Source organism: Macaca thibetana, chromosome 1 (assembly GCF_024542745.1).
Source record: "Macaca thibetana thibetana isolate TM-01 chromosome 1, ASM2454274v1, whole genome shotgun sequence".
Classification (NCBI taxonomy): domain Eukaryota; kingdom Metazoa; phylum Chordata; class Mammalia; order Primates; family Cercopithecidae; genus Macaca; species Macaca thibetana.
This window is the reverse complement of record NC_065578.1, coordinates 206,685,751-206,699,208: the sequence shown is the minus strand read 5'-3', so window position 1 is coordinate 206,699,208 and position 13,458 is coordinate 206,685,751. Positions and strand designations below refer to the sequence as shown.

The 13,458-nt window shown below is 36.5% G+C and overlaps 2 protein-coding genes across 7 annotated transcripts in view; both read left to right on the top strand.

Annotated features, from left to right (window-relative positions):
* RBM34 (RNA binding motif protein 34) overlaps nt 1–13,458 on the top strand; it is a 254,736-nt gene that overhangs the window by 169,815 nt on the left and 71,463 nt on the right. The gene's annotated exons all lie outside the window — the stretch shown is intronic.
* ARID4B (AT-rich interaction domain 4B) overlaps nt 1–13,458 on the top strand; it is a 165,465-nt gene that overhangs the window by 111,127 nt on the left and 40,880 nt on the right. For 4 of the 6 annotated variants that reach the window (XM_050769738.1, XM_050769769.1, XM_050769760.1 and 1 more), the window contains exon 17: nt 5,375–5,635. The exons of 1 other annotated variant lie outside the window; for it this stretch is intronic. In XM_050769738.1, coding sequence (XP_050625695.1) covers nt 5,375–5,635 — 261 coding nt within the window. The remainder of the gene's footprint in view (nt 1–5,374; nt 5,636–13,458) is intronic. One more of the 6 variants, XM_050769744.1, reaches the window with a different exon arrangement.

Here is a 13,458-nt window from a genome sequence, read left to right as displayed (position 1 = left end):
TGAGAGTTGTATTTATTTCTTAAGCAAAAGCAAGAGTGGAAAAATACTAAGGGTTTAAAAGGCCAAAAATTGTATGTTCTATCTTATGTGATAGTAGCATTTGTTTGTTTTAGTCACTTTGGAATGATGAATTATTTGACAGTGTAATTTATGCACTACTAGTGGACCCTGGATTTTATAGATAATCTTTGGCATTGAATCTTTTTTCTGAGGCTTAAAAAATATAAATATCTCTGTTAGTGTCTCATTTAAATAAGTACAATGAACTTTAAAAAAAAAATCATTTAGCAGGCCAGCTGCAATGATTCATGCCTGTAATCCCAGCACTTTGGGAGGCCAAGGCGGGCAGATCACTTGATGTCAGGATTTCAAGACCAGCCTGGCCAACATGGTGAAACCCTGTCTCTTCTAAAAATACTAAAAAGTCAGGAGTGGTGGCATGTGCCCATAATCCCAGCTACTCGGGAGGGTGAGGCAGGAGAATCTCTTGAACCCGGGAGGCAGAGGTTGCAGTGAGCTGAGATCGTACCACTGCACTCCAGCCTGGGGGACGGAGCGAGACTCTTTCTCAAAAAAAACCAAAAAACCCATTTAGCGTACTGACATTTGGCCACAGTATGCAGACGAATAGGGAAGGGGAAAATGAAAAATGGGGCTTATATGAATATAGTAAAAAGTGTTTATTATACTTTGTTGTATTTTTGTGTATAAAAATATATATTTGAAGTATGCCTTACTGCTGTTGGAGACTATTTCAGGTATTAAGAAATTTGGTACAGATTTCAGCTTTTTGCCTAAAATCTTTTGATCGATCAGAGTTCTGAAATATCGGTGGCACCATACAGGCAAACATGGAAGAAAAAAATCCTAAATATTTGTTGATTATACTTTGTTATATTTCTGTGTGTAGAAGTGTATGTTTAAAGGAGATCATTTTGATAAGAATCTTAATAAAGATTCAGCTTTTTACCAAAAAATCGGATTTTTAAATCTACAGATGTTTCTGGAACATCTGCTGTTTGCAAGGCACTGTGATAAATCTGTATTTTTCTTTGTTACTTAATTTTTTAAGTTGGTGCTTCTGCTTATTTTATAGAATAAACGATTTTGTAGGTTTTTAGTAACCCCTTTAACTCTATAATTATATGGATTTTTATGTACTACAGATATTTATTAGTATATGCATACCTCAAACTAAAATTTTCCTAATGTGACTGCCCAAGTTTGGTAGATATTTTTTAGAAGCATTGCAGTTGGGACTGTTTATACAGTACTCCCTGCTTTTCCACAGTTTCAGTTACCTGTGGTCAACTGTGGTCTGAAAACAGGTGAGTACAGTGCAATAAAGTATTTTGAGAGAGTGAGACAAGAACATATTCACATAACTGTTATTATAGCATTTTATAATTGCTTTATGTTATTAGTCATTGCTTATCTCATGCTGTGCCTAATTAATAAATTAAACTTTATCAGAGGTATGTATGTATAGGAAAAAACATATGTTTTGATACTATCCACGGTTTCAGGCATCCACTGGGGATCTTGGATTGTATCCCCTGCAGATAAGAGGGGCTTACTATAATTGATTTTTGAGTTTTATTAGATAGTTGCAGGGGAAAATTTTACAGTGATAATTAATATATAGGTATTTTTCTGGCATATAAACTTTCTCTAAGTAATAGGCTATTACCAAGAATGTTCATTGTCCTTCTTCCATTGTCCAGATATAGGAGATTGAAGAAGTTGATATATGTAAAATGTCTAGTTCAGTGCCTTGACCATAGCAGTTACTTAATACACTATCTTTTTAAAAAATTTTGTTTCATTGTAAAGAGTGTAACATCAAGTTGGGAAGATTTGATGTTTCTTTTTGAATTCAGATGAAAATCCTTGCTGATACATTTCGTTTCCCAAGATATTCTTCTCTAAAATATGACTAGCTTAAATGCGTGTGTTTGTGTGTGTGTGTGTGTGTGTGCATGTATGTAATGTATGCATCAACTTAATTTTTTTAACCTGTATGTTGGTTGCATTTTATACTTTCAGAGGCTCTCTTTCTTGGCATTCTGTGTTCCATCTGGTTTAGCACATTAGTCTTGAATTTGCCACTGAAGTCTTAGAGAGGAGAATAGTTTTCTTCGGTTGATTGCCAGTAATTATGTTGTTTTTTTCTTTATACTTCAGTGTATTATTAAAGTGAATTTCATTTAGTTTGTGTCTGAGGGTGATATTAAATGTGTATTTTTAATTTTTGATTGTTTGATTTCATTAATACAAGAGTGTTGGGTTTCTGTTTTAGATTGAATGAAAATTTGCCTGGGCTACCACTTAAAGTATGATTGTGCTTGCTGTTGGCATTTAGAATTGTTTGTACTCATCAACTCAGTGTATTCTATGATGTAACATACAGCTTAGAGTTTGTCGTCATTTCAAAAAACTTAGAATTTTGATTCTATATCTCACTTTTGTATGTTGATTCTGAGGTGCATGATAAATCTCTTTTATTGTGGCCATGATAAAATATGCTTCTTTTCCCCAGTATGCAAAAATAGAGTCTTATGACTTAGGCAAGTATTCTTTCAAAAAAAAGATTTAGTTTGCTATAAAAATAAAATTCCTCATAATGATTTATCATTGATAATGCCATTTCTGTTAATTTTTTAGATATTTTAGCCTTAATAAAATTACTTTTTCATAATAGAAATATTAAGGTATTTTCAATAGCATTGCTAATATTTTAATCTCAGGCTGGGTGTGGTGGCTCATGCCTGTAATCCCAGCACTTTGGGAGGCCCAGGCAGGCATATCACCTGAGGTCAGGAGTTCGAGACCAGCCTGGCCAACACGGCGAAACCTCATCTCTACTAAAAATACAAAAAATCAGCTGAGCATGGTAGCATGTAGTCCCAGCTACTTGGAAAGCTGAAGCAGGAGAATTGGTTGAACCTGGGAGGTGGAGGTTGCAGTGAGCTGAGATCATGCCACTGTTCTCTAGCCTGGGCAACAGAGCGAGAGACTGTCTCCAAAAATATATATATATATGTGTGTGTGTGTGTGTGTGTGTATATATGTACATATATATGTATATATATATGTACATATATATGTATTGTATATATGTATATCTCAGATTGTAGCTGGTTTCATGAAGGTTTTAGTTTTTTAAATACGTATTTAACTGTAACTGAGTCTTTAAAATAGGAATAAGTCTTGAGAATTTTTGAGGAATTTGTGTCATGGTTCAGACAGAATTGATACATTTGATACTTTTGTGAACGTGGACTTACTTCCACAGGTCTATTAAACATCCCCCCAACGCTCCTGCCCCACTATACAAAAGGAAAAGGAGAATAAAAAAGCATTATAGTACTGCTTATATCACTATTTATATATTATTTTTGTTGCCTATGTAATTACATAATTAGGAATGATAAAGTATATTATCCCTAAAAAGGTTGCATATAGGAATATAAAACTGAAATTTTCAGTGGAGGAAGTTTTTTTAAAATATAAATATTATATTCATCAGGCAGGCACAGTGGCTCACACCTATAATCCCAGCACTTTGGAAGGCCGAGGTGTGAAGATTGCTTGAGCACAGGAGTTCAAGACCAGCCTAAATGACATAGGGACACCCCGTCTCTACAAAAATAAAAAATTATCTGGGTGTGGTGGTATGTGCCTATAGTCCAAGCTACTTGGGATGCTGAGGTGGGAGGATCATTTGAGAACAGGAAGTCAAGACCACAGTGAGCCGTGATCAGGCCACTGCACTCCAACCTGGGTGACACAGCGAGACCGTGTCTCCAAGGGGGAAAAATATATATATATGTGTGTGTGTATATATATGTATAGAAAACATATATGTGTGTGTGTGGTGTAATATATGTATATATATAATCATTAGTCTTAATATAGAATATAGTGTTTATTTTAATATATCTATGTATTTTACATAGTATCATTAATTTTTAAAGCTTAAATACTAAACTATCTGGTTGTTCTGCCTTACGATGTTTAGTCATTTGTCAACCCTAAAGTGATGGAGTCTTTAAGTACAGACATACAGGACAGCAAATAAAACCAGACTAAATGTAGCCTTGGATTTCATATTGAAATTAAAAAAAAAATAAATCTAGTGTTTGGAAAGATTTATAATTGAAGATTTTCTCCACCTTATTGAATACAGATTGGTGGTCAGCACAGAAAGGATATGAATGCTCAGTTTTAGAAAATACATGGTACTAAGAAGATAAAAATGGATGTAAGGCCAGGTGTGGTGGCTCACGGCTATAATCCCAGCACTTTGGGAGGCCGAGGTGGGCGGATCACCTGAGGTCAGGAGTTTGAGACCAGCCTGACCAACATGGTGAAACCCTGTCTCTACTAAATATACAAAAAATTAGCTGAGCGTGGTAATGGGTGCCTATAATCCCAGCTACTTGGGAGGCTGAGGCAGGAGAATCGCTTGAACCTGGGAGGCGGAGGATGCAGTGAGCTGAGATCGCGCCATTGCGCTCTAACCTGGGTGACAGGAGTGAGACTCCATCAAAAAAAAAAAAAAAAAAAGAATGTAATACTCTTTCTAGAATAGTTTGACTTTTAGTTTCATGTACTTGTAATTGGCCTTTCATCTGTCTATTTCTTTGGAACATCAAAGTTGAGAAGATTTGTAGATGATGTTAATAAATCTGTGGTAATGAGAGTAGAAGTTGTGTTGAAGTTTAAAGGAAAGAACAAACCTGATAAGATATTGGTAGTACATTTTTAGAATATTTCTGTTTAAAGTAAAACAGTATTTCAGTTATTATAGCATTTGAAAATTCGGATGGAGAATGTTTTAAAGTTATTAAGACTGCCATCTGCTAGTGAAAATTATTGTTTCAAACATCCTGAGACCTCCAGCTTGGGTGACAGAGCAACACTCTGCCTCTAAAAAAATGAACATCTTGAGGCTGGAAATATTTGAATGAAAAAAATAACTTTTAGTTGTAAAATGGCAATGAAGTATAATGATTTTTTTTGTCAATTGAGATGTAAAACACTTTTATTAATAAAACATGAAAACATTGTTAGAGTTGACCATACTTGCTTCTTGCTGTTCGGCACAAATTCTGTTGTTCTGACTTGGAAATTTTCTTTTACTGCACTTATTTTTGAATCTTCATTTTCTCTGAATGTGTCTTTCTGTAACCTTGGTTGTCTTACAGTTTTAGTTTTTAATAGTAAAATGAAACTCTGAGAATTTCATACACGTGGAACCTGCTTTTCCTGGAACAATCACAGCCACAACTTTTATCAATATATGTGGTTTGGAACTGAAAAACTTATGAAGTGTCTTTTATTAACTCTGCAATTTTTTAAACCTTTCAAGAGATGAAACGAATAAAGAAGAAGAAGAAGATGATGAAGAAGCAGAAGAGGAGGAGGAGGAGGAGGAAGAAGAAGAAGAGGATGAAGAAGATGATGACAACAATGAGGAAGAGGAGTTTGAATGCTATCCACCAGGCATGAAAGTCCAAGTGCGGTATGGACGAGGGAAAAATCAAAAAATGTATGAAGCTAGTATTAAAGATTCTGATGTCGAAGGTGGAGAGGTCCTTTACTTGGTGCATTACTGCGGATGGAATGTGAGGTAACTTGAGTTTTAGCTAGTGATTATTACCTAAAAATTTATAAAAGTATTATAAAATACTTTTCTATTTAAAAACTTAAGTGACGGATTACAGATTTATTAGTATTCTAATCGAGGTCATAGTACCTTATAAAAAATACATAAGTTTTTAGCATGTAAATACCTCACTTAGTGACTTACAATTAATGTTTTCAGTACTTGGAAGATATCCCTAGTGTCTAGAAAACTGAGGTCTACACACTTGATTTTTATGTACTACATGTAGATTAGTAGACAAAACATTGATGAAATGATCAGAACTTCTGGACATCTGCAAACCAATTATCAGGCTGCTTGCTGTCTTGCATTTTAAACTACATTGCCACAGTAACCTCTTTTTTGTATTCTTAAGTCATTTCTTTCCTTCTGTAGTCAGGGATTTAAAATCCTAGGAAACATTAGCTATTTAAAGAAAGCCTTATCTCCTTATTAACAGCTATTGCATTACAACCTTATTCAGAAGTCTCAGAAATTTATTAGTATCTTTGAAAAAATATGGTTGAACATGTAAGCAGGCCTGCTTCACTAAAATAGAATGCACTTTTTGACTGCTCCTACCCTAGGGAACTGATAGGCAAGACTGAAATTTGATTTTAAGTCGTGTTCAGTGACTTAAGCATTTTTCTTAGATAAATTTTCTTTGACTTTCCAAAGAAATTTTGTATTTTTATTTTATCCAAAATTGGCAAGCTAGTTTTGGGATCTGTTCGTTCAGTTTTCTTTTAAGAATAATTTAATTTGTTTTAGAATATCTGATAGTATATTTGAAATGTAGCTTGTAAGACAGTTAAATACCTGGAAAGATTAACCATAGAAGTTTTAAGTTGTGGTTTCGTGGTGTACCTAGTGTCTTTAAGGAGGAATACAGTTCTCATGCTTTATGCTTAAATTATATTCTGTGATTTGGGAAGTTATTAGGAAGGCATCATCTCAAATTCTGTGTTTGAGTGTTGCAAATTAAATTTTGATTCTCTTTAATCACTTCCCACAATGCCTTTTCCCTGAAGAAAATCACTTCTGAGAGTTTTGAGGCTGTCCTTACTAACTTTTCATTCTACTTTCACATACATATAAATGTACTCATAGAAAATATATAGTATTCTTACATGCATGTGTTTTTAATAAATTATACTATACGAAATTCTGTTTCTTAAATTTTTTGTTGTCCTGTTGTATAAGAGGAAGCTCATGATCTAATCTGATTACCTTTCTTATTTTGAGAAAAGTACCAGTCTGATCCATTCTGATGCTTGGAAGAAAATAGCAAATAGCAAGTTAAGTCATGACGAAATGTTCAGAAGTTTTGTTTTGGGCTCATTCTTTATTATTTCTAATCAGGATACAGTTTTAGATTTTAAGAATATGTGTCGTCAGAGCTTAGATGTGATAGTTATCCAGAAACATAAGTTTTTCCAGATACCACTTTTAACACACTGCACAATTTATCCTTTCACCTCTTGGTCCTTTTTTTGTGTGTTTTGTTTTTGTTTTTGGTTTTTGAGTCTAGCTCTGTTGCCCAGGCTGGAGTGTAGTGGCATGATCTCTGCTCACTGCAACTTCCACCTCCCGGGCTCAAGCGATTATTGTGCTGCAGCCTCCTGAGTAGCTAGGATTGTAGGTGCCTGCCATTGTGCTTGGCTAATTTTTGTATTTTTAGTAGAGGCAGGGTTTTGCCATGTTGTCCAGGCTTTTCTTGAACTCCTGACCTCAGGTGATCCACCTCGGCCTCCCAAAGTGCTGGGATTATAGGTGTCAGCTGTTGGTTCTTATGCTGCCTTTCTAGTACTTGATTTTCCTCACCTGAAGGCCTGGCTATTAATATATTCCAAAGAAGGTACTTGAGATCTCAGATATAGCTACCAAAAGAATATTTTGTCCAATTTTTGACTTCAAGTCATTTTGATCTTACTAAATTATCTTACTGAATATAAATGTAGAGGGAGTTCTACTTCTGCCTAGGACATAAATGTAAATGTAGAATATGTTAGTTTAAAATTAGGAAGAAAAAAGCTGGGTGTGGTGTTGCATGCCTGTAGTCCCAGCTACTGAGGTGGGAGGATCGCTTGAACCCAGGAATTCGAGGCTGCAGTGAACTATGATCATGCCACTGTACTCCAGCCTGAGTGCCAGAATGAGACCCCATCTCTTGAGAAAAAATTTAGAAAGAAATACTTGGATTAGCAAAAACGAATAATTACAACGTAATGCCCACGAGATAGAGTCACAACACCTTTTACCTCTCTTTTTAGTTTTTCTAATTGTTTTGCTAGTTTACGTGTAGAGGCAGTTTTTCCTCATGGCCTTTATGAAGTATTTGAAATTCTGTGAGAAATGGATAGAATTTAGGTGTTCTCCAACTTTCACTATATATAATCAAGACTTCCTTGCCTCCTTCCCTCCCTCCCTCCCTCCCTCCTTCCTTCCTTCCCTCCCTCCCTCCTTCCTTCCTACTGTCCCTCCCTCCCTCCTTCCTTTCTCCCTCCCTCCCTCCCTCCCTCCCTCCCTTCTTTCCTTCCTTCCTTCTTTCTTTCCACTGAGTTTCACTCTTAATGCCCAGGCTGGAGTGCAATGGCTGGATCTTGGCTCACTGCAGCCTCTGCCTCCTGGGTTCAAGCGATTCTCCTGCCTCAGCCTCCTGAGTAGCTGAGATTACAGGCATGCATGCGCCACCACACGCAGCTAATTTTTATATTTTTAGTAGAGATGGAGTTTCTCCATGTTGGTCAAGCTGGTCTCAAACTCCTGACCTCAGGTGATTCGCCTGCCTCGGCCTCCCAAAGTGCTGCCACTACAGGCCTGAGCCACTGTGCCCAGCCAAGGCTTATTTTCTATTAATTGGCTCATTAAACAAAAAAGGCTTACTAGATAGAAGAATTGAGTCATTCATGAAACTGTTTTACAATTAAGATACAACTTTGTTTTGTTAAGAAAAGATAGACTAAAAGAAAGAGAATTCCAGAAGTATTTTGATTTTAGAAGGTAGAAAGAATCTCTAGTAATTTAGTTTTTAAATAGATAGCCAGAAGGGAAAGTTAGGAAAGAATTTAAATTGAGGCATTCAAGTTTTTAATAATATAGGAAGGAAAATGGGACCTAGTTCAACAAGACATGCTTGTGTTACTGTGAAGGTTGCCGTCTATTTCTGACAACTCAAGTACTTGTATGCTATGAACTTTCAAAAGAAGAAAACTTAACATCTTGATGAAGACCTGTAGGATGGATCACTATACACTCCAACATCATGGAGAAAGCAAATGTACCTCAGTAGATTAAGCAGTTAATCTTCTTAGAGTTAACGTAACAGTATTTTACTTCTCTCAGCAATAATCAGTCTGTCTCATTGATAAATACGCAATAATTTTTATTTTTGCTGCTCCTCCAGTTCTGAGGCTAATCTAATAAGGACTGCAACAAATCTTCATCAGCTCTATGACAATTTTTCTTTTATTTTTAGGGTCTTCAGCTTGATCTCTAAATTTATACTTAACAGATGTGAAATTAGAAATGAAGATTTATGCATGGAGGTTCATGAAAATAGTTTTATCTTCAGTGGCAGTCATTTATGACAAGCAATTTGGGAGATTTGTGTGGACCTATTTCCATGGTTTTTTAAATCTGAAACATGTATTTCAGAATGTTTCAGATTTAAAAAACCGAGAGAGAGGGGACCTCGTTCTGTCACCCAGGCTGGAGTGCAGTGGTGCGACCATGGCTCTCCAGCCTCGACTTCTTGGGCTCAAGTGATCTCCCACCTCAGCCTCTGGAATAGTTGGGACTATAGGTGTGCATCACCACACCTGGCTAATTTTTTATCTTTTGTAGAGATGGGGCTCACTGTGTTGCCCAAGCTGGTTTCAAACTCCTGGGCTCAAGCAGTTCTCCTGCCTTGGCCTCCAGGAGTGCTGGGATTATAGACATGAACCGATGCTCCTGGCCATGAACCATGTTTTTCCAGCAAAGAGATTTTCTCAAATAATGTAAGAGTATCTGTCTCTTTGTTTAAAAATACTGTTTTTAGGCCAGGCGCGGTGGCTCACACCTGTAATCCCAGCAGTTTGAGAGGCCAAGACGGGCAGATCACCTGAGGTCAGGAGTTTGAAACCAGCCTGGCCAACATGGCAAAACCTCATCTCTACTAAAAATACAAAAATTAGCCGGACATGGTGGCAGGTGCCTGTAATCCCATCTACTTGGGAGATTGAGGCATGAGACTCACTTGAACCAGGGACACAGAGGTTGCAGTGAGCCGAAATCACGCCATTGCACTCCAGCCTGGGTGACAGAGCAAGACTCCGTCTCAAAAAAAAAAAAAAAAAAAAAACCCTTTTTCTTGTTAATTTTTACATTTTTCTTTGTTTTCTAAAATGCTGTTTTTTTTTTTTTGTTGTTGTTGTTGTTGTTGTTTTGAGATGGAGTTTTGCTCTTGTTGTCCAGGCTGGATTGCAGCAGCGTGATCTCATCTCATTGCCACCTCCGCCTCCCAGGTTCAAGAGATTGCCCTGTCTCAGCCTCTCAAGTAGCTGGGATTATAGGCACATGGCACCATGCCCAGCAAATTTTTGTAGTTTTAGTAGAGATGGGGTTTCACCATGTTGACCAGACTGATCTCGAACGCCTGATCTCAGGTGATTCACCAACCTCTGCCTCCCTAAGTGGTGGGATTATAGGCGTGAGCCACTGCGCCCGACCTGTATAAATCTTTAATATAATTTTCATGTATGTCCCTATTTCACAGCTGAAAATGTTGATTTTTGTTATACAAAGGTTAACATTTGGGCAAGTTTGTTTTCTACTACTGTGATGAAAAAAAGTCGTATTTTAACATGTTCACACCACATTGACTGGAAAGGACTTGAACTCTTTAACCACAAATAGTGTAATACTTTTACAAAATTTTTCTGATGCAGTGATAGTATCTAAAATTATTGTTTAGCACTCTATTACTTACTATGTCACCAAGCACTAGGAATGTTTGGAGTAGGCTCATAAATTATTTTTTTTAAACTCTTCTAAAAATATCAATTTAGAAAAATGAGAAAAAACTTAAAGGTAGAAAGATAAAATTATTGCTGGCCGGGCGCGGTGTCTCCCACCTGTAATCCCAGCACTTTGGGAAACCGAGGTGGGCGGATCACCTGAGATCGGGAGTTCGAGACCAGCCTGACCAGCATGGAGAAACCCCGTCTCTGCTAAAAAAAAAAATACAAAATTAGCCAGGCATGGAGGCACATGCCTATAATCCCAGCTACTTGGGAGTCTGAGGCAGGAGAATCACTTGAACCTGGGAGGCAGAGGCTGCGGAGCTGAGATTTTGCCGTTGCACTCCAGCCTGGGCACCAAGAACGAAACTCTATCTCAAAAACAAAAAAAAAAGAAAAGAAAAAAGAAAGATAAAATAATTAATATTATAGTGTGTTCTCTTTTAGTCTTTTAAAAATGTCCCCATACATTTAAAAAAATTTTAATCCTGCTTAAGTAGTTTTTAATAGTAGGCTCTCTGTTACGTTTAACTTTTCTTAGTGATGTTAATATTTTATAGAGAATCTTAACGTAATTATCTAATTGATCCTTTTCACTCTCAAGTTTCTAAGTCGTGTCATAAATATGGTATTGATTTTTTGAAAGTAAGGGTACACATTGAAATTAACATGCCATAAAACTGGTTGAGTGTGTTGGATTTCCTTGTTTAGTAACAAACAACTGAGTGAAACTATCTAGACTAATTGGTGTGGAATTTAAAATACACGAATATTTTGTAATAGTATATCAATGTTGATTGAATTTTCTCTGCTCATTTCCAACTTGGCTTTCTGTAATCAAAGAGTTGCACATTTAGTTAGAGAATAATTTTTTCTATGTTGCGGATCACCAGCTGTGTTAATGGGAACACAAAAGTAAAAGAGACACTGTAAAACTTCGGTTGTAAAACTCTTAAATAAGCCACAATGGTTCTAGTTCGTGTTAACAGTTATAGAGAACTGAAAATAAACTAAATTATGCTAAATCTATTATTTGAAATAAAAAATGTGTTACATTTTAAAAATATTTTCTCCAAACAAATTAAATCCTCCTTAGGAGGGAATGAGTTAGGGGTTGAAAAAACCTGGTAAAAGGCTTTCACAAATAAGTAGGTTCAGTCCTACTTTTTGCCATTGTTCAGTTGCTTTTTTCACACTTTATTCCTTTATTTTCCAAACATAAGTTGAATATCCACTATGTGCCAAATACTGTGCTTGTCACCAAAGATACTAAAAAGTGGTCCTTATTAGAGAATTCATAGTCCCAGGCATGACAGTTAACCCCAGCAAGATTGACAGTCTGTTGATCCTACCACCCTTTACGTCTCCACCCCACTTAATGCACTCAATCTTCCCTTGATATTGCTTACATTCACTGGCATTTATTACTATAATCACTTCTTTTGACTCCAGCTCTTATTTTTCTCTCCTTTTGCTTTATAGTACTCATCTGACAAAACCACAAGAACCTTGATTAAATCTAACCCTCCTGCTCCTTGCCTGCACCTGTGCAGCTGATCCTGGTTGGAGTAAAGCAAGCAACCACAATGACTGTTCTTTCTTTAAATTCGTAACTGTGAACCTCAAGTGTGTCCTTAATTCTTTATGTCCTTCTTCCATTCACTCTCCTAGTTTCTTAGAAAACTTTCATACTGCTGCTTATGTCTTCACATCCCCAACATCTCTTCCCTATCCTCATTTTCAGCTGGTGACCTTGCTTTGTACCTGCTGAGAGAAACAAGAAAAACATTTCTACACACTTCATTAGATCTGCCTATCTAACTGCATTTGCTGCCACATTCTCTGTGTTTTCATCTTTAGCTATAGATACACAATCATGCTACTGTCTGAAGCCAGTCTTCATAACCATCCCTTCTTGCCTGATCGAAGACATGGCCCATTTTCTTGTTCTGTTCTAAGTCATTCCCACTACTTACAGATTTGTGGTTATTTGTCCTATCTCAAGGAAAATCTTTTCTGGAGCCTGACTTCTACTGTGACATTTCTTGGCTCCATTTTCATTCAGGAGAACTGTTTGAAAGTTACCTACACTTGTTACTCAGTTTCTCTCCTTTTTCTGTGTAAACCCACTCTCATCAACCTTTTGTTCACTGTGTCTCCACAACTGTTCTTACCAGGAACACTAGTGACCCTTTGTAGATAAATTCCTCCTGCTTTTCTTGCCCTCTTATGTGCCATAACAGTGGCATAACAGTCAGTTGATCACTCCATCCGTAATATGCTTTGCTTGGGCTCCAGCTGCTCCAGCTACAACCATTTTTCTTGTTTATTTTCCTTTCTCTCTTTCTTTCTCAAAATTGAGAAACCCTTCCTCAATTATCTTTTGTCTCTTTCTCATCTTTGTGTGTTTTCTCCCTTCTAATTGTTCCCCTGTTTCTTTCTGATACCCATTTAACATTTTTTTGTTGTTGTTTCTGTTCCTATTTTTCCAATACTCACTTGAGTCACAATTCTGATACTAAATTTTTCTGAATTATTTTTCTGAGCCAGAGGAATTTGATCTCCTGGAATATAACTTTCACCTAGGACTCTGGGTAAATTCTTTCCCTTCAACTCTCCTCCCCCTCCTTTTCTTTTTTTCTTCATCATTCAAGCTTTCTACATCAGGACTACATTATGTATTATTACAAAACTGAACTTAATTTTAAAATATGAAAAAAATTTCTGTTTCATATCTATTCTCCTAATATCACTTACCACATCTAGAAAAGTATTCATTTGGCATATGGTAAGTACTAAATGAAC